Genomic DNA, 25,947 nt, shown 5'->3' on the forward strand with positions numbered 1-25,947 from the left:
TAACGGAACGTACTATATACGGAAAAAGAAATCAATATCGGTAACACTCCTTCGGACAGTCACTGCTACTACAACAACAGAGTCTCTTTATAGCTATACCAACAACAACGCCGCTGCTTAGAACTCAAGTTGAGTCTCTGTTTCTTGATCCTCACAGCCGACGTAAAAAACCTATTGGTTCTTGAATGTGAGGAATACTTAGCACGATCAACACCTTAGCTTGGTTTGCATAAGCAAACCGGACATGACCTATACAAACTCGAGAAACCTACGTCGCTTGATCTGTCTGGGCATTGCGACACCACCTGCCTTAATATCCGTAACAAATGTTAACCAAGGAGTGTCTAATAGCTACCTAACAATTCAGTGGGGTCTAGAAATGGCATGGAATAATGATAGTTATTCATTTTTACAATCACCTGTTGTTGTTGATGTTGTAGCGATAATGACACTCCCCGCAGGCTCCGGGGGAGTGTTCTCGATGTTAATGGTCTTTTGTCGGATGCAGATCCGGTACGTTCCAGTACCAAGCACCATTAAGGTACTAGCCGAACCAGCTCGGGAACGATTTAGTATGACCACATGAAACCCTCTAGGCCAAACTCGCCTCCACCCCCAGATCCATGAGGAACTTGGAGTCGCCAAAGCCTCGGCTGTTAAAGAAATAAGATTCGACACGGGTAGGTGAGGTTGACAATTGGGTTGGAGAAGCTTTATCTTGCGCTGGCAACCCCTTGAAAGGGTTTGCGTTACACAACCCCTTGAAACAATTTGGTGTTTTAGTCGCCTCTTACGACAGGCATACCTAAGCCCCCTAACCCGTTGGGGGTTTTACAAGCACTTCTAACCCTGCTATGAAACTGTCCAATATAATGTTTGTTTAAGTGATTTAAACTATGAACATTTTTCGTTCGTTTGTTTCATTAGCCATTGAGTGTGCTTGTAATTCTCAACTGGTTAGTGAAATATTCTAAAGACATAGTTTAAACTTTTTATCCCAAAGCGGGGTTTTTCAAAGCAAAACAAGGTGGCTCAACCCGCAGCCATTACCTTGGAGCCCCCAGTGCTCGCCCTTAATGAATAAATACAAGGTGTAACAGGTGCATAGCGACCTCCCTCTTTAAAAATAATAACATAACATACAGTCCACAAAAATAACAAATAATATAATACCAAAAAAACTATTCGCCCATCGAATCACCAAAGCTTAGACAATGTTGACTTAAATTATCCTTCAAAAACTTCCGCAAAACTATATTCCTGAAAGGATCTTAGGTATGACGACATATGCAAAACTAGTGAGCTTAATTTTCAGAAACGTCAGAAAATAGGAAAACATTTTCTTTGGCATATTCATCTGATATATAGTAAACAACAATCAAGTACATGGGACAAGCTCCGTTTCGGCAACGGCAGGCGAAAGTACAGAGGTGAGAAAGGCAGGACAAAGGATTCATGTCGTCATTATGAAGAGAGCATACACTTCGTCCTGAGAGTTTAAAAACTCTTGCCTAACAGATCATTTGGAACACATTCCGGACTATTCGGATTGTTTTAAGGGTAGAAAAGAAAAGTGAACAACGTGTAATGCATTGCAATTAAATTTTCCTACACAGTAACCCTGTTTTTTGATTAATTCTCACTTGAGAAGACAAGTAATCAATTAATATATCGAAATTTGGTCATGGAAAGCGCTTATGAATTTTTATAGCCCCCAAAGCACGCACAAACACACAGATACACTCACTATACATAACACACATACACACAATTAAAAAAAAAAACAATGTGGTATATAATCCAAATCGAAAATATTTTTATTGTAAAAAGTAGCACAATGTCCATTTAATTTATATTCAATTTGTTTTATGGAAATTTACAGCTATGTGTATAAATAAATTAAAGCGTATAAAAATACCATAAATTCTTCTACGCTATGATATTTATACAGGGCGGAAATAAAAAAGAATGGTGTGGTGTGTGTATTGCAGTCGCTATAGAAGTGAAAGTTCTTATTCTTCCTAAAGTTCTTATTGTTGTATTTTATTTTACTGAGACCGTTTACTTTTATAATCTGAAAAATGTAGAGAGTTGGTGAACAAATTTTTTTTGTTATTGGATGAAAAAATTTAAGGAAATGGTCATTATGTTGAGGGGCGCAAGAGGGAGACAGCAAGCGATAGAGAGAAAGTAAGGTAGGTTGAAAATTGTGCGCCCTTTTATGGCGAAACTGTATTTCTAAGGGATTTCTATGTATCAATAGGTCTTCTCAAGTAACAGTGCAGGCTCGCAAACTAATGAACGAAGAGAGTTGGAAGTATAGCGCGAGAGTCAGCGAATCTAAAACAACCATCGAGTCAGTAATCTCATCCGAGGCACAAGTGGACATAGGCTTACCACAAGGGTCGGTATTAGCAGCAAAATGCAAGAAGATTTGGACTCATTGTATAGATGGCTTTGCACTAATAAACTCAAGCTTAACGTTAACAAAACTAAGTTCATGGTTTTATCTAGGACGACCAATAGAGAATAACTTAATTTAGATCTAAAAATAATGAATACGAGCATTGAGGATGTCAAAATATTTAAGTACTTAGGGATCCTGATTGACAATAAACTGAGGTTTACAGATCATATTGATTATATTGTTGCCAAAATGGGCAAAAAATTGGATTTTGGAAGAGATCGTGTAAACTTATTAGTAAGAAATATAAGTTGAAAGTTTATAGATCCATCATAGAACCGCACTTCTTATATTGCCCTACAATATTCTTTATTGCCAATGAAACACAAGTAGACAGGTTACAAATTATGCAAAACAAAGCTATGAGATTTATATTGAAAGTGAGGTACCACACTTCCATAAAGAGTATGCTTGATGCACTAAACTGGTTGAGCGTGAAACAGTTGATATTTTACATAGTATGAAATTTGTATTTTATATCAAGCATGGTAAATTACCAGCCTACCTAAGTGAAAAACTTGTTTATGTGAATGAAACCCATTCTTACATAATCAGGGAAAATAATAATTTTAGATTACCTCTTCTCAAAACAGAAATTGACAAGCAAAATATATTTTACAAAGGCCTGAAATGTTTTAATGAACTACCTAATCATGTTAAAAATTGTGAAAACTTAAACACCTTCAAAAAAGTTTATTAGAATATTGCAAAACCCTTCCAATAAGATAAAATATTTTATATCTGTATTTCATGTTACTGATCCTTGAGCGTACACGGCAATCCAAATAGACACAGAGGAACCTTATGCATCAGGTCAAATACATATATCGCTCGCAATCAAATTAGGAAAGAATTCCTGAAAATATCGTCCCAGACAAACAGTTGGAGTGTTCATGTGAATTACGTATATTCCTACAACAATGATATATTATAATTAATTATGTTTACATAAAAGCTGGTACAGGGAGGATTGGAAACACGTCCTTTCCAACCGTCCGATAAGAGTGGCTCATTCTGCTGAGCTGCTAGCTTTTGGGTTGACCGGAATCAAATGCATTTCGACAGCATAAATAATAAAACTGTGTAATCATACGTCTTGGGGTAGGGCAGGATTGAGAACACGTCCTTCCAACCTCCCAATGATATGACTCCAAGACTCGCCCGTTGGGACCACCAGTTCCCGTGCTGATCGGAATCTCATGCATTCCGACACCCCAAACGCTAGAAATCCTATTATTATTAAAATGTATTTATAAGTTGTAATAATCTAAGTTTTATGCTTAAACGCCGTAATAATAAATAAATAATAATAATAACAATAAATTGCTTCTAATGAAATCTAAAGTGTGGCTCAATTGCTAAAGTTGTGTCTTATAGTGGGAAATGATATTTCCCCAAAAAGACGGATAAACAAAAAGGATCGAAAGGTCCAATTGTTGATGATTGTTGAATCAGCGAATACGAGTAAATGTGTAGTTTTCTTTGCTGATATTCAAAGTGTTTACAAAAACAAATGCAAATATTTAAGTTTATTCTGTAGTTATTGAATTTTAACCAATCGGACAACTCTAGTTTATTTAAATTTAAATGTCAGGTCTGCTAGCTTCGTTACATATCTTTGGGATCTAATCAGTAGATCACATAGAAGCATTCACTTCTAGAATAAAAATTCGATTAATATCATCGCATTTATTAGCAAAAATCTAATAGCGAACGGCATTGCTCATACGACGTGTTGGATCTTTACAAGACATATTTGTAGATTTTTCATTCTAGCATTTGTTTATTTGTTGCTTTAAGCGCAAATGGACTTAGCATATGTAGACAGGCCATAAAATAAACAAAAAAGTATTAGGTTTTCACAGCACAAAAAAATATTTGATATTTTTATGTAAATATATGTAGGTGTATATATGTTGCCCGTCTGTCACAACTATTCGAATGCCAAATGTTTTGGCATATTGTTTGTATGTAGATATGTTTCGTACATATGTAAATGCCTCTGTTCATTTATGTTAATTGTTTTTGTTCTGCGGTCGTCTCTATTTGTTGGCTACTTAATTTTTTTTGTTATAGCGGTAGTTCTTCTTGATTTGTTTTTTAAGTCTGAAAGAACCATTAGAAACAATTATAAAATTTAACAATGTATGAAATTAGCTTTTGTATGCCTTGTTGTTGTGATGGCAGTGATCATGAATTGGAATCGAATGCGAAATGTAGCGGGTTACATGTCTGGCATATATTTTGTTACATGCCTACAAATGTATACAAATGTACATAAATATATTTAGAAGAAAAAAGTTGCCCCGTGACAGATGCTTTTTATGGATTGGGATCTTAGACTTTTGAGTTTTCCCTCGGAGGGAAATCCATTAACCAATTTCAACCCATTTTCCTACTAATTATCTTCGATAATAGCGATGAGTCTTATACTGTTTTCACACAGAAACTTAATGATCTCATTTCACATGCTAATGAAATCGTAAATTTTTTGCTTTCACACAGAAGTAACTGCTCGATTAGTATGAAGGATGAGACAGACAATCATGGCGGAACGATACAAGGTGGGAGCATGGTGACATACCTACAAACAAAAAAAATTCCATGTACTTGTAAATTCGATGGACAAATGTCAAAATCGTACTGCGCCGGTAGTTGATGTATCAAATCAAATAAAAAAAGTTATAATCAGCTGTTCGATGCGGCCACCTTGTATCGTTCCGCCATGCATACAATGACATTTGCTTCGAAAACTAAGAAGCGGAAACGGAAGCGGAACGCTGCCAACAGAGTTGCATTGTGCTTTTGACTTCATTAGGCATTCGATTAGCTACTAATGAAATAATAATAGATTCGAATTTTGTAGGGAAGATTGAGCTCAATAAGCGTCTTAATGTAGAAAACTGCCTTTATTATTCAATAAGCCGTCTGTGTGAAAACAGTATTACGACTATATCTATTGTATATTAATTAAATAAACGACCTGCAACATGTAAGCATAGATTCTGGTACTTGTTGATGTGTAAACATTGGGCTGGGTCGATTTGTATGGACGAAAGTTAACCGATATCGCGCGGTAATTTTTGGGTCGGACATGAACATTTTTTTAGTAGGTCATGAAAAAAACCTTAAAAATCAAAGTCGAAAAAAATAATTTTTTTGGGTATGCGTAGTGGAACTTTTTTTCCTGAGCCCAAATCCTATCGATGGCGCGATATCGTTTAATAAATCGACTAGATCTTTGTTCACGGTTTGGGGGAATCTAGAATGTAAGCGTACGCATAGTGTAAGAGTGAGCGTAGTCTTTGGAAGTGTTATACTGTATAGGGGAATACTGAATGAGGGAACAATGTAATGACAAGGCAAAGCCAGGCAAGAAAAAGAAAGGAAAAGTTTGTTATTGTTGTTTTTACTAGGCAATAAGAAGATATCAATGTGTTATTGAAGTGTTATATAATTGTTATCGATAGCAAAGTTTATCGATAAATTATCGACGAATTATAGATTTTTTTTATCAAAAATATATCGATTACTTGTCGAAAATGTATCGATAAGTTATCAAAAAGTTATCGATTTGTAATCAAAACTTTGTCGGTCTATGTATTATTGAAATTTATCGGTTATTTATCGAAAAGTTGTTGTAACGACGATTAATGGGGTTGTTACGAAACAAAGGCCTATACCAAGTTAATAACACACCGATAACTCGATGGTAGTAATTCGCTATCTATAATAGGCCGATAACAAAACAATAACTTGTCGTGGATTTCTTTATATATGTATATAAAGTGCTCTTTATTGTGGTTTTAGATCTTCACAATTTATGTATTCGTGAACTTCGCTTATAGCGTGTTAAAATCAAACTGATTGGCTACTTCTTAGCTTGCGCTGCCTTTATGCCGGCAGTTTCCTCGTCCGACTATTTCTACCAGGGTCTAGACTATTCGCGAACAGCCTCTTCGAATAGTTGCTTATTTATTTCTCATTTCTGTATCTCATTTTTCTCATCGTCTTCTTTGCATATGTGTGAGTAATGTTTTCTCGCTCTCACACTTTGCTGCATCTCAAAATACCATATCCAGCCCAAAGGCATTTCGGGGAGTTTTTAATGAATGGGGTTCTTTCTATAAAACTTAGACATTCTGAAATTCCCAGGTCGCAGCATCCAGACACAATCAATGGTTACACAAATACTTATTCATAAAAATTTGTGACATGACTACTTACACGTCTGAGTATAATACACACTCTTAATCATTGCCTACGCTATGTGATGCCACAATGCTATTTCTTAATTCTTAGTAAAAACATGATTAACGGTGCTCTTGAGCTAATTGCTAACGTTGCGTTTATTTATTTATTATTTTGTTGATATTTTCTGCGATTGAGATTTTCTTCCTAAGAAGTCACAAAGTCCAACTAGCCAGCTGATTAGGTACATATGTGATGTGCTTATTTCGAATGATTCAAGTGTTGATGCATTCTGAGCGGTGAGTGTTAATACGTTGATCAATAGTTTTCTTTCTCAGAATAAATATCATATTTCCTTTTTTCGTAACAAAAATCTTTTCAAGCATCAAACAAAATCATCCGATAAATCTCGACGAACTAATGTTTCCGCGTACTACATCATACAATTCGCCTGTCCTAATTAAATAATTTTCCATCCTTGTATTTCATAATACTTCCATCAACATGGAAAGTGTTTTATAATCAATCAAGCATATTTGTATAAATGTAAATACATACATATCTATGCGGTAACGGTCTTATCTCTCAACACTTCACTTGTCATCATAGCGGAATGATACAAGGTGGCAGCATGGTGACATACCTACAAAAATAAATAAAAATTCCATGTACTTTGTTTTTGTAAATTCGATTGACAAATGTCAAAATCGTACTGCGCCGTAAGTTGATGTATCAAATCAAATAAAAAAAGTTTATAATCAGCTGTTCCATGCTGCCACCTTGTATCGTTGCGCCATGCTTGTCATTTTTATACGATTATCTTATGCATTACTCCACTATTCGTACTATAAATACGCTTAATCATTCCATGACTTGTTTTTTTATTGTTTTTCCGCTCTCACACAGATGATTGCCTGCCTGCAATACGATTCGAGTTGCTCACACGCATAGTAATTTCTCAATCAAATCAAAATGTGTTGACGCAATGCCTGATATATGTTTGGTTAAAATGTGTGTAGGTTAGAGAGAAGAGATATGTAGGGCGAAAACATGAACAACGTAACAAGAAAAGTTGTATGCATCGATACCTATAAACAATCTAACTGCACAGACCAATTGGCTCGTGCAAATTGTTTGATTTGTTATCTCAAGAAAAGGGAGTGAAGATAAAAGAATATGACTTTTTATAAGTTTTGCAATGTAATGTGAACGCGTCCCTTTTAGGTTTATTGTTTTAGGGCCAATTAATGGTGACTTATAACCATAAAACATAACCAGATAAAACAGCTGATCGAACCTACGTTATGGAAATCAAGGCACCATTAAAGTGCGTGCACACTAAGCAACGCGACACGTAGCGACAGTGGGACGACACGACACGACCCAGTTGGCCAATTGGGCAAAAATGCCGCGAATATTTTGTGGAACGTGTAGCTACGTGTCGCGTCGCTTAGTGTGCACGCACTTTTAATCGATCACATTGGAAATGGTTATGGATATGGGTATGGTTACGACTATGGCGTTAGGTTAAGGAAGTTTAATTAGCCCTTTCAGCTGTCTTGTGTTAGTAACCCAGCTTTCTAAATCTATGTGGCAATGCTGATAGTGTGAACTGGGCGTTAGAATTAATCGTTTTCAAATTGAAATCGAATTTCTCCTCACTAATAAAGAAACCGATCGATATTGAGTCAATACTATAACGCCCTTGTTGTTCTACCTGGCTCTTTCGTTAGATACTTCTCCAGGCATTTGAGGTAGGTATGTTGAGAAAAAATTTACACTAAAGTCTGCATTGTGTGGAAAGGCACCCTTGCCCTTCGTGTGATATAACTTAAGGTACTTGCGAATTCTCATGCCTAGTGGCAGACCTGCAGAACTACAGTGGCTCGCTTGTTTCGAAAACTGTCGATAATGCAATATAGGGGTAAACCCGATAGATAATCTAATAAAATTATAAAAAGCTTAGTCTTCCGATTATGGCATCAAGAGATTTCTTGGTCTAAGTCCCTTTATCTCGTGTAAACTTTGTGTTTATAGCGAAGGTAAGTTTTTAAGTTCACTTTTGTGTTTATAGCGAAGGTCAGTTTTTAAGTTCTTTTGAGAAAACGGCACAAAAAAACGAATTTTCTAGGTAGATTGTCAATAAGGAACCAGAATGATCAATTAGAGAACCACTTCATTTTTGGAAGCCTAACATTGAATACAGGTAAGCTTACAATTAAACGAAAACAAGTTTTGAACAGAACTAATAAAGCCTACAAAAAGTTAAGGAGTGGGATCTGCTAAATGGCATCCCTGTAGATTTGTATAGACCAGCTGAGCCATGCGTTAATGCTTTAACTTGCAAGCTTAAGGGCAAACCAAACTTGGTATCCCAACCTTACTTGGTATCATCGTTTGCGAGAGCTAATCTAAGTAGTACCTAAGCATGCCAATTTCGATACTATGCGACATCATTTCGATACTTTTCCCATTAGATACTTATATTTACTATTTCATAGTTTTATAACGGCATTTGTGAAGTTCGAGTAAGTGAAAAAGAAAGGGGGAAGAAGAGGCCGTGGAAACGGATGTGGCGTGGCGGTGAGAGAATGGGAGGAAAATGGTAGACAAAAGATGAGTGATGAGAAACTTTTTATTGGACTTAAGGATTGCTATAACGCCACGAAACACATTCCCTAGTTACAAACAGAACTTCACTGAGCTGCGAACGTATAATTTGACTGCTGGTTTCCTGTTTTGAATTGCTTCCAATATCTGATGAAATTTATAAAGAAGGCGTTGAATAGCAGTTATTTCCTCAGTTAGTAGACAGTGCTTTCAATTTGAAAGACAGAAATACGCCAACGAAGGCCTTTGTAGCATTTTAGAATGGTGAGTAAATTTCGTATTCTCCCAGGGCCCTTTAAATAAAAAATAATGAGGTTAAAGGCGGAACACAACAAAAAAAGAGAAGTTTAGCAAAACTTTCTATGAAAAATTAAAGATTTATTTTGTCTGATCAATCTACCCTCCCTTCAGCTGCTTAAGTATTCGCACGCATTGCTTGAACTAACCGCTAACATTGCTGCAAGTAAAAATACATACATATAAGTGTTCGCTCACATTAAGTCTCCCCTAAAACGCCTGAAACGGATGTGGGGTGTTTTTCAAGGACCAATATGAAAAGTGCTTCACATAAGTGCCTGGGAAAAACGTGGGCTGTACAGTAAATTCTCTACACATACCTACATTTATTCGTCACTCCATTGCTAAATATTTCACACTGAAGGTGGTGAGTTGGACACGAAAAAATTCTCCAATCGAAAACAAAAACACATTCAAAATAATTTAATTCATCATGCGGTGTTTCAGCCCATGCTACCGAAAGTATTTTGTTCCATATAAGCACTATGCTTGAGGGCAAAGTTATGCGCAAAGAGCACTCAATACAGTTGATAGCTTTTGCCATATTATATGTATATTTTCGGTAATCCAATTAACGGTGTTTCTTAAGCTCCTGTGTGTTATGAAGGAAATAATAAATACAATAATCGACAACACTACGAAAAGTGCAAGATAAGAAATTAAAATTAAAATTTATAATTGAAAGGCACTTCAACGCTTGCAGTTCGATTATGATATTTATTTTTGTTTTTATCTGCTCGTAATTAAAATAGTCAAACAACAAACAAACAAAAAAAATGCGTTTGAAAATTGAGTTCAATTAATGCGCATTCCGATAATTACAGAAAGTGTTGTTGCGTGAAATAAGCGTCAAAAGAACTTGAGGTTTTTCTATATAAATATGTTTCACAGATGTTAGCAGCTAAAAAAAGAAAAAAAACAGAAATTTACAAATGTTGATACATTTATTGAAATCAGAAACAATTGGCATACAAGGGCGATGGAAATCACTACTTAGTAAATGAATTGGAAAATTATACAGACAAGCGTGGTTAAAATCGTACAGATCAAAAAACTTTAGTTATGTGCAACTCTGAAAAGCTCATGATATTAGGATAGATAGGAGATACAACGGGAAAGCAGTACTCGATTACTTGTAGGTGCTCGAAGCTCCTCGAAAATATTCCGAAAAAGATGGTAAGAACTTTTTCTCCTTCAAATACATACACATCTTAGCGTTTATTAATTTTTAGGTTTATGTTTCCAAAACTTCTATGGACTTTGTTGTTTCAGGAGTGGAATTTTTAATTTGAATAGTAAATCTTTAAATTTGACCTTCTGAGGAGTCTTTGAGAACAATTAATTGACAGATAAAGCTTTGAAAAACCAGACAACTTGAATGCTTTTGGAGCTCTTCGAAACTATTCCGATAAAATCATTCAGCATGCTTTTAATCAACAGTAACGCTGATGGTAAGAAGTTTTATTTTCTTCATTTTAATACCTTATATACCTTAATTTTTTTAGCATTGTTAATTCAGAAGTGGAATTTTTGACAAAATTTATAGCTACAGCTTCGAAGTGAAGATTTTTGTCTATTTAGAGACCAACAGCGCAAAGAATCCCGGAGATTAATTTTTGCCAACAAGTGCTAATTTGAGCGGAGTGGGCAATTAAGAACTTGATTTTTCGACGAAAAATATTACGCTCCATAAAAGAATGTGGTTATCTACATTCTTACTGAAACTGACACATTGAACTTAATTCTTTATAACTTTCCAACATATGCTGCTTTTTAGTCGAAAATAAGTATATTGGTCAAATAAGGACGTGATCTGTCTCAAATTCAAATCTGAACTCCTTAAACCCAAATTTGACACATTTGTAAATCTTCTAATATAATCTTAAAAAAAAATGCAGATACCCACATGCTTTATTAAGACGGCAGTATAAAGATATTAGCATAATCGCATATACGTGAAAGCTGTCAAGCGCAGATGATATGACCCTTATGGCCGAGCCACAATGAATTTTTATACTCAGCTGAGCAGAGCTCACAGACTATATTAATTTTGTTCGCATACCGGTACCCCGTAACGCCATAAACTAGTCGAGATAGATATAGACTTCTATATATCAAAATGATCTGGGCGAAAAAGGAAATTAATTTAGCCTTGTCCGTCCATCTGTCTGTCCGTAAACACGATAACTTGAGTAAATGTTGAGGTATCCTAGTGAAATTTGGTATGTAAGTTCCTGGGCACTCATCTCATATCGCTATTTAAAATGAACGAAATCGGACTATAACCACGCCCACTTTTTCGATATCGAAAATTTCGAAAAACCGAAAAAGTGCGATAATTCATTACCAACGACGGATAAGGCGATGAAACTTGATAGGTGGGTTGACCTTATGACGCAGAATAGAAATTTTGTATTTGGTGCACCGCTCACTTTTAAAAGAAGGTAATTTAAAAGTTTTGCAAGCTGTAATTTGGCAGTCGTTGAAGATATCATGATGAAATTTGGAAGGAACCTATTACTATATGTTTTCTAAATAAAAATTAGCAAAATCGGATGGCGAACACGCCCACTTAAAAAAAAAATTTTTTAAGTAAAATTTTAACAAAAAATTGAATATATTTACAGTATATAAGTAAATTATGTCAACATTTTTTTCACAATTAAAATCTGTATTTTAACTAAATAATAGGAGACAAAATATGTTAGCAAGTATTTTTACTGAGAATGTTTATAACAGTGCTTCGCGAAGTTTTGTATATAAATGGGCAAAGCAAAACAAGTTTAAATTGCTAAGTCTGAAGTTCCTTCATATTTAAGAACGCAACATCTTGCGTGATTGTGGCGATGCTACTTTCATGCTTAAGATTGCGTTGAACGCACCTACATGAAAAAGTTGGTTGTGACCTGGCCATTAACGTAACATGAGAAAGGTTTTCGAATGTTTTGTGCAACTCTCCATAAAACCAACAGCGAGCATCGAAAGAGATATATTAATGAGCTCTGCTCGGTTATGGACCCAGTGCGGCATATAAAAGCCAAAGGGCATCGACAGCTAAGTACAGTTGCGTTAAAAGAAAATGTAAAGCTGGACTTGCACGCTATTGGTGTTTGTAATTATCGTTAGATATCACTGATATTACAGCCATTAGTGCCGTTAACGGATCAGTCAATTGGCTTGACAATTCACACACTTTGATTGTGCATATATGCATATGTATATATAGGGGCTGAAACAACACCTACATCACAGAGGGATGAATTGTACGGCGTGCTATTAGTGTTACACTAACAGAAATTGACTCTGGATAATATAGCAAACTCAGTTCTTATTTATCTAGATAGGACCCTGATGTACGCAATGTATGTGCCGCATATGTGAAGTCTCCGTAGTTAGTATTCTACCAGCACAGCATATTTCCCAATTGGGCGATCTGGATGAAAATTGAAAATTTCGTGTATCGGCTGAATAGGATGCCACTACAACCATTTGACCTCTGTTTTAAGGGAAACTCAAGAAAGCTACAGCAAAAAATACAAGTATGAAAGCTTTCACAGAAACTATTGAATTGTAAATGTAAGCACAGAAAGGTCTTCATCATAGAAAATATGCAAATAAAAAAGGGTATGAATTGCATTAATCAAATACAATCAATGCTTAAAAAGCAAAGTCATTTAGTCATTGAAATGTGGTGAATTGATTGACGAACCGTTATGTACATATTTAACGCAATGTAAAAAGACACTTGGCGCGTAAAAAATATTTAATAAAAAACCTGGGGAAAATAATACTCCTCCAACCACAAAGCTAACACGCACGAAAGCATAAACAAAAGTTAAATATTAGAAAGTGTACATGGTTTTGATTGTCGTTGCTACTAAAGAATTAATCTTTTTCAATCTAGTTGCAAAGAAGCCGGGATTTTGGCGAAAGAAGTACCGACTATAGCAGTTTTGCGAATTCTAGAATCTGGCTTTTCGATTAAATAAGTATGCGGGGGCACCGTGGTGTGATGATAGCGTGCTCCGCCGACCACACCAAAGACCCTGGGTTCACGTCCCGGGCAAAGCAATATGAAAATTTTAGAAACTTGTTTTTTTCTGCCATGAAAAACTTCTCAAGTGAAAACTCATCTGCCTTGCAGATGCCGTTCGGAGTCGGCATATAACAAGTAGGTCTCGTCCCGCCAATTTGTAGGAAAAATTAAAAAGAAGCACGACGCAAATTGGAGGAGAGAAGCTCGGCGTAAAATCACTTCGGAGATTATGCGTCTTACATTTTTTTAAGTATGCGGGCACTCAACGATTTTCACCACCGACGCATCTGTTTTAATAGAAATATTTACTGTCTATTAGGCGCCAAGCAATACATTCGTTAAGAGCTACAGAGTTAACGTACACACGCGTTAACGAACGTATACACGCGGAGGCTGACCATTAGACTAAACATCATTATATCCCTTCCGGGGAAGGGCTGTCTAAAAATGACTTTATAGATTTAACAGTGGACTCTGTGAAACTGTAGGAAACTTACACTTAAAACTGGTCTGCACTGTGAAATTTCTGTCACTTGGGAGACATCCAGACTCATTTAGCTATGCTAGATTAGAGGTCTAACGATTACATTTTTAACTTTACATATAGATATTGTCCCTGATGAAGATACCAGGCACCGTTTCATAGACAGCGATGTTGTTTACAATAATTTCCGTTTTCTTCGACTCCTTTTCTTCAACTCGGTGACAAAAACCTGCGGCTCTAATTACAACATTTCTGGTGTCGACGGCGCTTCTTGAATTGGTGGGTGTAAAAAATTGTGCGCCCCATAAAATGGAAAATAACATGACGCCAGAAAAAACTTAAATGCGGCGCATGCGCAAAGCCACATTCGAATTATGCGCTGATGAAACTTTTGTAACAATCGTTTTCGCTAATACAAATGAGGAAAAAGTTAAAGAATATTTTGTTAAATGTCGAAGGATAATAAATAAAATCCACCTAATTTCAGTTTGAAAAACTTAAAAACAAAATATTTGTATTCATAACATCTTCCTCATTTCTCCCATAGTAATTTGTCGCGTGGCTAGCGCTTTAGTTTAACATGGCTCTGTTGCGGTTTATGCGCGCGTCTAATTTATTTGTTTTTAATTGAATATGAGATATCTATTGCGGTGTTTCGGTTTTATTTCATCATTCATTTACATTTTTTGCAAATTAACTTAACTAACATGTGTGTGGTTTAATTGATATTGATGGCTGCGCTTAATGGATGAAGGTCGTTGTATTGTAGGCGTTTTTTTAGTGGCCATGTATGCTCATAAGTCTCTGATTCATGAATAAAATAAATTTATTCTTCTCTTTTTACAAATTCGGCTGAGAAATATATACGACAACTTTTAGGCAGAAATTGGACAACTTTCCGAACATTTTTTTTTACGTAGAACTTTACGCGAAATATTTACCGACCATTGACACTTGGCACCAAACCAATAATTGTTGGCTTGGTAAAGCTCTATAGTGGGAGATAACTAATCCGTACAGCCTAACCATAAAGCGTCAAATATTGCTGCAAACTCTGGTGACACTACTGAACTTGTCCGGTAATTTTACCTTACTATGTTGGGAAAAATCCATAACGTCGTATTCATAACCTCTATTTTCAATCCTGCGAGGTTGTCGGGGGAACGTCTGCTAACGCTGTGTGGTGTTCAGGTTGTTAGGTATTTCTGTCTCTTTCTCCACACTTTTTCCTTCTCCAGTGTTTTTTTTGGGATCTCACTATATTTGCTTGCTACTCTCTACCGCACTCTTGGCTTTCTCTTTTACCTCTCTCCGTGTATTCTGCCATTTTCTCGTGTAGTTTTTGGCTTTCAACTAACTTTTTTCCTCTCATCACCCCTCTAATTGGACGCACCTATTATTTTCTTCAGCTTCTAGTTGTGTTTGATGGATATAGCAAATAAGATTCTAAGGTCGGATTTCGAAACCCCGAAAAGGGAATTTACACATACTTTCCCTAAAAGTATGCAACAGTTAATTCCACTTTCTCCAGAGATAAACTCATTAAACCTCTGCCTCACCAAACTTTCAAATTTTTTGCACTATTTACGAATCTTTACTGATTTACTATCTTTACTTATATTTTACGCTTATTCCACTTAGCATCATTTCACTTTCTGTAGAAAAAAAGTAATAAGTAATCCAATTAACCCTACCGCAACCTAGTTTCTATTTAATCAATTTTTGTACTTAGTTGAGCAATAAAAATGTAAACTTTGTACATTTCCACATACCAGAATATATAAGAAGGCATGCCCTCAGCTACATATTTGCTTTAACACCTTTTGAATTGTACGCCCACAAACCCACCTACCATGCGCGCCAAAAACCTACTTACTACAGTTAAAAGAATGCTAAGCATTGTACTTGCGCTCATTTATGACCCACATTTGTGGAACAAGAACATTACTTTTTTTAATTTGTTTTTATTTTAATTTTTTTGTGATGCATATAGTATTTGCCGCTGTTTTGCCTCCTCTAGCCGCGCTGCTGGTTGTCTCTCTTTAACCAAATATTATCCTTAAGTACTTTTTTCTTCCAAATCTACGCGTGGCTTATCTACAAATATATTGGCCCAAATGTATCTCTCGTTGGTATAGACTTTCGCAAAAAACCCAGCAGACGTAAGGGAGATCTTGTCTGGACTCATACAAATTTTAAGATCCTTTACTTATGAACTGGAAACTGATGTTTCCAGGGCAACTGAATTGGTGCTTCGTTTCGGGTACTCAGAGACTACATACTGTAGAATAAAAACGTATTCTATAATAAACCCAACGGATTAACACCCTCCAAAGCCCGCCCAACCGGCACGACGGGCTCATCTGTATGACGCACGGATTTTGTTTTTGCCGAGTTGTTGATAGGCAGAGGCTTGTTAAGCGTCGAGATCTAAAACGGCTTAGCTACAGAATAAAGATCATCAGCTGAGTATTATATACATAACAGTTGAAAATTATACATATAGTAAATTGTTAAATAAGTTAACGCTTTTAGCATATAACAATTTTTTTTTTTTTATTTTTATATCAGTGGAAGTAGAGTGGAAACATTGCTTCGCCGCGCTGAACATCGACTGGTACATTTGCTAAGCAAACTCCTGTTGTTTTAGCGATGAGGAAACTCCCCGAAGGACTTGGGGTTAGGTTAGGTTGAACTGGCCGGTCCATGAGGACCTCACATAGACTGATGAGTCCGTAGTATAGAACTTGGGGAGTGTTATCGATGTTGATGGTCCTTTGCCGGATACATATTTATTTATTTATTTATTATTTAAAGTCGACGACAAACTATGGTCGACTGCATAATATAAAAGATATATAAATATACAACTCAAAAGATAAAATCTAAGATATATCGAGATTTCAACAATGTTATATTACAAACAAAGATATATTAATGAACATTAATCTTTAATTTCAGAATATAATAATAATAAGAAATATGAGCAAAAATAAGATCTTATGCCGAAATCTTATACTGGCGGAATGCATCAGATTCCGCTCAGCATGATTTCGGAATGCAGTGGATTCCAATCTTTCTGTTGGAATGCAACAAGATTCCAATCAGCATGTCATGGGAATCCGGCAGTGCTAAGAGTACTGTAATGAGGATACGCCATCACAAGGCATTAAATAGTAACATGACCTGTGTTGTTTGAATGCACCGGTTTCCAATCAGCTCGATGCCTGACCCATTAGATTATACTGCCGGAATGCATACGATTCCGGTCAGTGACTCATGAAAAGCATGTTTTTTACGTTGTTGGAATGCACCAGATTCCAATCAAGACAGTACTGTCTTGTTCCTTCTTAATGAAACATGTTGATAAATGTTCCTCCATCCTTAAGCGAGATAGTTCCTGTTTTTTATGGAAGGAATAAAATGCCGGCAAATTAAATTAGCTTGTATATCTTAAATTAGATAGGCAAGTATTGCATTACGTATAGTGGCAAAAGGACATTCAAGACTGATGCAGCTATACAAGTCATTGTAGTGCGCGCACCAGATAAGAAGAGGATTATTTTTAGCAAAGTTTCTTCGACAAAGGGGTAAATAGAAAGGAACGTAGTGTCTGGATACTCTAGGGGGAACCGCAAAAAACAAGCGGCTGAGGAGGTCCGCAGAATCAATTTCTCCAATAATGAGCTTATGGATGAACAATACCCCCAGTAATATTCTCCGATTTTCCAGAGTGGGTAAGTTAATAAGAAGAAGTCTACTTCTGTATGGAGGAAGGTGGAGACTTGAGTCCCAATTAAGGCCGCGCAATGCAAATATCAAAAATTGCTTTTGAACTGACTCACGACGCTTTATATGCTTTTGAGAAACAGGGGACCAAACGCATGAGCAATACTCGAGTATTGGACGAACCAGCGAAGTGTAAAGAACCTTAGTGAGGTACAGATCATCGAACTCTTTAGCCCATCTTTTAACAAATCCAAGTAAACCCAACGCTTTGTTGGCTATAGATGAAATATGCATGTTAAAATTCAATTTCGGATCAAAAAGGACACCTAGATCATTTGCAATAGATATACGCTTCCAAAGGCGTACCATCTATTACATAAGATTTCAATGCTGGCTTCACTCGGTGAAATGTCATATGCTTACATTTAGAGCAATTTAGAGCTAGTAAATTTGTTGTGCACCAACATTGGAACGAGTCCAAGTCGGCCTGAAGAAGATCCAAGGAACTGAAATCGGTAGGACAGTAAGTGTAGCAAAGTTTTACATCATCCGCATACATTATAGTATGGGAATATAATATTGTCTGTGGCAAGTAATTGATGAAAAGGGCAAAGAGCAAAGGGCCTAGATGACTTCCCTGGGGTACGCCTGAGGAAACTCCGAACGATTCCGATAGATTGCACTTGAACAGGACTTTTTGGGTCCGGTTAGAAAGATAGCTTTTCAGCCACATTAATAGGTGAAACGGAAATCCCAGTAAATCAAGCTTATGAATAAGCAACTCATGGTTGACGGTATCAAATGCTTTGCTGAAGTCCGTGTAGATGACATCCGTTTGCTTGTTAGCTAAAAATCCTTCCATAACTATAGAGGTGAATGCAAGCAAATTTGTAGTGGTTGACCTTTGACGAATAAAACCGAGTTGGCATGGAGACAAAAGACTAGAACACTGATATTGGAGTTGACTGGTAACAATCTGTTCAAAGACTTTAGGAATGACTGAAAGTTTAGCAATACCCCTGTAGTTTTCAACTTTTGACCTACTACCTTTTTTATGCAGGGGTATAATAAAAGACTGTTTCCAAAGTGCCGGGAATGACGCAAATCCCAGAGATAGCTCAAATAATTTTAAAATAGGCTCATACATGTTTTCGGCGCAGTACCTAAGCACGCAACTAGGAACACCGTCCGGTCCCGGAGAAAAGGTGGGCTTCAAAGATTGAAGACTCTGAAGAACAATATTACCATCAATAGCAGGATTCCTAATGTAATTCGAGCTATCTAAGCGATAGGGATATTGACCGGAATGAAAACCACTGGATGAATACGTGGACTTAAAGAACTCAGAAAATAGTTCAGCAACGTCGTCATCAGTGCAAGCTTTTTTACCTCCAAAGGTTAATGAGGAAGGATACCCAGAAGTTTTCCGCTTTGAATTTACGAAACTGTAAAACTTTTTTGGATTTCTAAAAAATTGGGCTTTACAACAACTCAAGTAATTTTTATAACAAAGCTGATTAAGACGGTGAAATTTAGAACGAGCTATTAGATATTTAGAGAGGTCTGCAGATGCTCCAGATTTCTTGAATCTCTTATAAAGCCTAGATTTAATGTTATTAAGTCTGATAAGTTGCCTAGAAAACCAAGGGGGCTTATTCGAACGTAGGGTATAGCGAGTAGGAATGCAGGTATCAAAGAAGCCATCAAGCGTACTGTAAAATATAGAGATAGCCGAATCGACATCAGTGCAAGCATAGAGATCCGACCAATCATGGGAAGCCAACAGATCATTGAGCATAATGAAATTCGCTTTGTATAAGCATCTAGATCGGGGACGAGACTGTACTTGAATCCTACGGGGTAGGCTGATATCAAGTGATATCTCTAGCGTAGGGTGAAGAGGGTCTTCTGGAAGGGGTAAAGGTGGTATTTGCGTAAGGGCAGTACCCACCGAGCCATCCACAAATACTAAATCCAGCATTTTATTTCGACTATTTGGAACATTGTTAATCTGTAAAAGAGATGAGTCTAACAAGCAATTGAGAAACTCATGTTGAGCAGTGGGAGTTAAAAAGTTTGAATCACTTATATTAACCCAATTAACTGTTGGCAAGTTAAAGTCACCAACAACAACAAGTCGGTCGTTATCTCCCAACTGCGAATGTAAATCGCAGATGGCCGAGCTATGACTAGCATAAACATCCATATCCGAACGAGGTGGTATATACGAACAGCAAACAATTACGCTATAGCTACCGAATGAAAGCCTAACTGCTATGAATTCGATATGAGAGATATTGTCCAGCGAAATCAACTCAGATCATAGGTTAGATTCAACAGCAATAAGGACACCTCCCGCTCTAGAGATGCGATCACGCCGATAAACAGCATATTTATTTGAAAAAACCTCAGAATTGTAATTATCAGGATTTAGCCAGGTCTCCGTAAAAGCTACAACTTGTGCAGAAAAGTTGAAGGAATTAAGGAAGAATGGAACAAGTTTTGATCGTAAACCACGAACATTTTGGTAATTAATGAGAAGACGGTACAGATCAGCAATTACCTTTGTGTTGTTATTACTGTGTTCGTCATACCGTTTTTTGGCTGTAATAAAACAGGTTCGGCCCTCGCCTTTCTTGTGAACAAGTGAACCACAGTATGCTTAGGCCAAAAAGAGGAATCAAGTACCTTATCGAAATATTCATCTGAAAGGGATATTTTAAATGAGGAGATGTCTCTCTCATATTTAAAGTTAAATTTATACACATTGATGTTACTAGTGGGTGCAACACCAAGTTTAGAGCAAACGTAATGAGGAATGTCATTTTCGGTAAGCGAGGCGTGTATTCGGGACACAAATACAGCCCTACGAGGTGGCACGGCAGTCACATGCAAAGGAGTAGCGGATAGCGCACCAGAGAGCTGGGAAGGTGCGGCCGTTATAGAACAGTTGACAGAAAACGCATTGCTTGACCTAGCGTTGGTTATCGAGCCCGTCAAAGAAGTACTATTTTTTCAGGTACACTTGTATCGCCAGCAACAACCCCAGTATCGGTAACTGTTATTTTTGGAGCTAAAGATACCGTTGGAGGTGTAGGATGAATTGGGGAGTCCAGCGAAATCAACATTGGTGACGTAGAACAAACAGCCGCAAAGGTACCACTATTAGTTCGTGCATCGTTTAATTTGCCAGAGATCGTCTCACTGGAAGTCTCGACACAGCCTTGTGGAGATTCTTGTGGAGATTCCTGAGCTGCATTGTTCATAACATCTTTGGTAAGCCTGTTCGTTTCAGTCAACGCGGTTGAAGGGAAATTCGTAGGAGGACAGCTTTGCCCCTGACTCGAAGACAAGCTGGAGTCATTGGTGGGCATACATTTCTTACGTTTTGGGGATTCCGATATCACTTTCAATTTTTTAAAGTGAGCCTCCATCGTTTTGAATCTTTCGTTAAGGTCACGAAACCTAATAAAAATGTTGTTGAACTCTTTCTGAGTTTGCCTCATAAAAGCTCGCATGTCACTTTCTACGGAACGACAATCATTACATGTCCAGTTCAGTCCAATTTTGCTGGATATTAGGTCAACCACCCGACCACCTATGTGCGAGAAACCGGCACAGATAACATGAGCCATATTATCACAGAGCCAACATCAAACGTAAGTATCACCACGGGAAATTTCCCCCAGCGGGTTAGGGGATCAGAATATACCCGCGGTAGGTATGCCTGTCGTAAGAGGCGACTAAAATACAAGTTCCAAGCGGCTGTGTAGCGCAACCTTTCAGGTTGCCAGCGCAATATATAGCTTCTCCAAACCCAATTGTCAACCTCACCTATCCGCGGCGAATCCTGTTTCACTAACAGACGAGGCTCTGGCGACCCCAAGCTCCTCATGCAACTTGAGGGTAGGGAGGGAGGGAATGGCCTGAAGGTTTAATGTGGCCACATAAATCGTTCCCGAGATGGTCGGGCTAGCACCTTAATGATGTTATGGTACCGGAGCGTACCGGATTTGTATCCGGCAAAGGACCATCACATCGATAACACTCCCCAAAGCCTTCGGGGAGCAACCTTATCGCTACAACAACGACAACAACAACTACCACGGGAAATTTTCTTTTGATTGGTGCACTTCTTGACACAGCAATCCAACATAATTGCAAAGTTAAACAAACCCAAAAGAAAAATAGGCAAAAGAAACTATAAGTATAGGATAAATTGAACAGCTGTTCAAAAAATATGGGCGAGAGTTATTTTGGAGCACTGGATGTAAATCGCAAGACAGCATATAGCTAGCAGCGAACACAACAGAAAGCAAAAAGGGCACACAATGACTTGCTAATAGCAGCTACCAACAAAAAGGTATGCAGTTATCACAAATTTTTGTGAAAATCTATGATATATGAACACACAGACTGAATGTTTAAAGTGCACAAAAAGCCACTATGTATATTGCACTGTGTAAAGATTTAATACGAAATTAAACTTATAAACTGTTTTCTATTATATTAATGAATATTTATAAAAGATAAAACTTGTTTACAAAGTAAAAAGAATAACAATTCGAAGAGCGATCAAAAACACGTCCGCGCACAGCAAGGTTACCAGATTCATTCCGGTACGTTTCGGTAACAAGCATCATAAAGGTACTAGCCCGACCATCTCGGAAACGATTTGGTATGACCACATGAAACCACCCTCCCACCCCCTAGATCCATAACGAGTTCGGGGTCGCCAGAGCCTCCGTTGTTAATGAAACAGGATTCGCCACGGGTATGTGAGGTTGACGATTGTTGGACAAGCTATATATTGCACTGGCAACCCCTTGAGAGAGTTGCGCTACACAACCCCTTCAATCAATTTGGTATTTTAGTCGCCTCTTGGCAGGCATACCTACCGCGGGTATATTCTAAGTCTGGCCCGCTGGGGTGCCAACTCCTGACTTCTAATATTAATCGGAGAACATAAAGGTAAGAGTTCTTGGCGTGCTTGTAACTCACCAAACAATTTTCGGTTGTGGTTTCCTATGGACCAGCAGGCTCTACATACATATTTACCATCTCTACGTGACATCGCCCTGCTAAGGTTGGCTTTGAGCATAAGAGGCTTACCTCTCCCAACAAGCGTGTGGGGAAGGCTTTCAATAAACACGTGGTGAGGTATGCTGTCACGAGAGATGACGAAAACCAAATCTAGTACGCGGGTTGTGCGCTGGGCTAGGCAACAAGCTTTGGATGACATTCTTTTTTTTGATGACACCGGCAAACGTTTTAAGTACTAAGATTTCAGAGCATGTATCTGAAACGTCCTGACTTTCTGCTGATCTTAGAACACAAAACCAAATGGACCATGTCTTGATTGACCGCTGGCTTACCACTGGTGTCGTTAATGTGCACACGCTACATGCACGTACAGAACGGTGTGAGTGAGGATCTTCATATGCTCACTAAGAAAAGTAATCCGCGAAAATCGTACTAAAAATCCGGCGGAGGATGAAAGGTTTCAAAACTGACTGATGGTTCTCAGTGGTTCCACCATGGATCCTAGAATGATTGCCTTCATCTTATCAACCTCGAATCCAAAGCCGCCAAATATTGCATGTACATTAAATACTTATCCAACAAACAAAGACGAAGCTAAATATTCGAAAATGCAATAAATCTCAACGGGTCTTTTTTCTAGAGCATTTTAATGCACTTCAAATGCCACTAACATCCATATTAAATACAATAGCAACTTGTAGTAACTCTTTTGCAACAGCAAATCTGACAAGTTTGAGTGCCAAAAAAACAAAAACAAAAAATAAAACGAGTAACATAAAAACGCACAAAAGTAGCTTTAAGTATCTGGTAAAAGTGCATAAAATGTTGGTTGTAAGCAACAATTGATTAGTATGTATGTTAATATGTAGATCTTTTAGAACAACATAAAACGTACAATATGCCATGTTTTTGCTACTAAAGCTTCTCCATATTTGGACTGCAAAAAAAATTGTCAAGTACGAAATGTATGCCACTGGAGGAGGGAGGCTATGCAGTGTGCGCAGTGTGTTATTCACAACTGGTTTTATCTTAGACTTTTTTGTTAATCTTCAAGTCAAAGCTCACAGAAACTCAAACTTTCCTTGGAACACGCCCACAATCTATCTGAAATAATATCAAAAGAATGCAAAGTGTTCCTACATACAGAGTCTCATGGACACCCACAATCCATAGATTCTAGATCAGTGATCACCAAAATTGAAACTATGACTATGTTGGTAATGGTGGTCGTTTAGTCGTTGATTAACGAGCAACGATTCAAGATGTATGCACGCATATATGTTAACTCTCAACGCAAATAAACAACAGCTGTCTCTATTACTGCTACGTGGCTTCTTCAGCGACTACCAAACGAAAGAGAATAATATGTGTAACGTTAGCTCGAATAATTATCTCGAAAGCTGATTACCTCTGGTCTAGACCATGGTTCTTCAAAAATTGAAAGTGATTTCCCTTTCGCATAGGCAATGAGAGCACAATTGTGGTATGGATTGAGTACCCCTGGTCTAGACTAACCTTTCAATGCAAAATTTCTGAAAAAAGGCAAACCATATCTCTAAGCAGTATATTTTTATGATTCCATTATAGATAACGTACATATGTTTAATATGTTTAAAATTTTTTCATATTATCTATACATATTAAACTCTCTATCTCTATTTCAGAATGTGGTGGACCATAACAGGCAATTTTGGGAATATCCTCCCAATCGATTGGTCCAAATCATTTACACGTCAAATGCATATGCCCACATTGAATTTGGGCGAAAATCAGTTTGGCAGTGCTGCAAATGGTAGTCATGGCAATTCCCTTGATGCCGCCACACCAGCCGATGAACTAACCAGCGAAGATGAAGCTGTGGCCAATGATCTCGATATGCATGCGCTCATATTGAATGGGCTTAATGCGGAACAAGATGAACCTATAAAAACGGTTGAAGAGGTAATCAAAGAGATTGATGAAATTATGGATGAGGCCGAAAGTCCATTGGATGAACCACAAACATGCGAATCGGAGGTGATAGAAAAGGCTAGAGAAGTGTTGGGAGCGCCATTATATGCGGAGAGTAAATAGATAAAAAGGAGCTGAAGGAAGCCACATAACTGTTTTGTTTTATCTTTTTACAGAATTACAATATTTGTCGATAACACAATTGAATGAACTTTATATGGAAATGGAAATGCTCATACAGGAACTCAGCGAAACGCTTATCAATGAGTTGGCGTTGCGTGACGAACTCGAATATGAGAAGGAGTTGAAAAATTCATTCATTTCATTATTATTAGCGGTACAGAATAAACGTAGACAGTATCACGTGGAGAAAAAGCGTGGAAAATTGCAGGGTAAATAATTAATAGCGAAATTTTATAATAATGAAGAAATGTATGAGATATTTTGTATAAGTTTTCCATCGAAAAAAATTTCAGAATTTGTTGGAAAAAAAATGCATAAAAAATTTTTAATTTTAGAAAATACATACGTCTGATTTTAGAAAAAGAAAATATTCATCAGAAATTTTAGATTTAGAAAAAAAATTAATAATACAAATTTTATTGCATTAAAAAAGGACTTTCCAAAAGTTATAATACTACCCGTCATTTTAGGGTACTTAAGTTTTTGAGACTAATTTTTTTGTTTTCAGAAATGAAATTTATAGCAAAACCCACAAAATTTTATAATTTCTTTTTTGAGTCATAAGCCACCTATATATAAAGTTGAAGTTTTCAGAGTTCAAAAAACTAGTAAATCAAATTTTCTAAACTTCACATTCTAATTTTGCAAACTTTTACCTTTTTTAAACTTAAATTTATAGGAAATAAATCACAAATTTTATATAAAAATAGTTTTATAAAAGACTTAAAATCTTAAAATACTTTTCTTTTATCGAGCAGATTTTTGAACTGAGTTTTCCGGAAGAATAAGGACAGCTAAATGTTTCAGTCCTTCAAATTTCAAATTTTAGTTTTTGAAGTTTTACTATTTTGGGATTTCTGTATTGCAATAAGAAAATAGAATATTTCAAAAATTAATTAAGAAAAATTTAGTTTTGTGGAAAAAAAATCGAAAGTATTGCAAAACAATGTACAAATTCTA

The 25,947-nt window shown here is 36.9% G+C and overlaps 1 protein-coding gene across 1 annotated transcript in view; it reads left to right on the top strand.

Annotated features, from left to right (window-relative positions):
* Unc-76 (fasciculation and elongation protein Unc-76) overlaps positions 1–25,947 on the top strand; it is a 75,708-nt gene that overhangs the window by 47,758 nt on the left and 2,003 nt on the right. The window contains exons 2-3 of the mRNA XM_067780064.1: positions 24,519–24,919; positions 24,981–25,196. Of these exons, the coding sequence (XP_067636165.1) occupies positions 24,519–24,919; positions 24,981–25,196 (617 nt within the window). The remainder of the gene's footprint in view (positions 1–24,518; positions 24,920–24,980; positions 25,197–25,947) is intronic.

Source organism: Eurosta solidaginis, chromosome 4, assembly GCF_040869045.1.
Source record: "Eurosta solidaginis isolate ZX-2024a chromosome 4, ASM4086904v1, whole genome shotgun sequence".
NCBI lineage: Eukaryota > Metazoa > Arthropoda > Insecta > Diptera > Tephritidae > Eurosta > Eurosta solidaginis.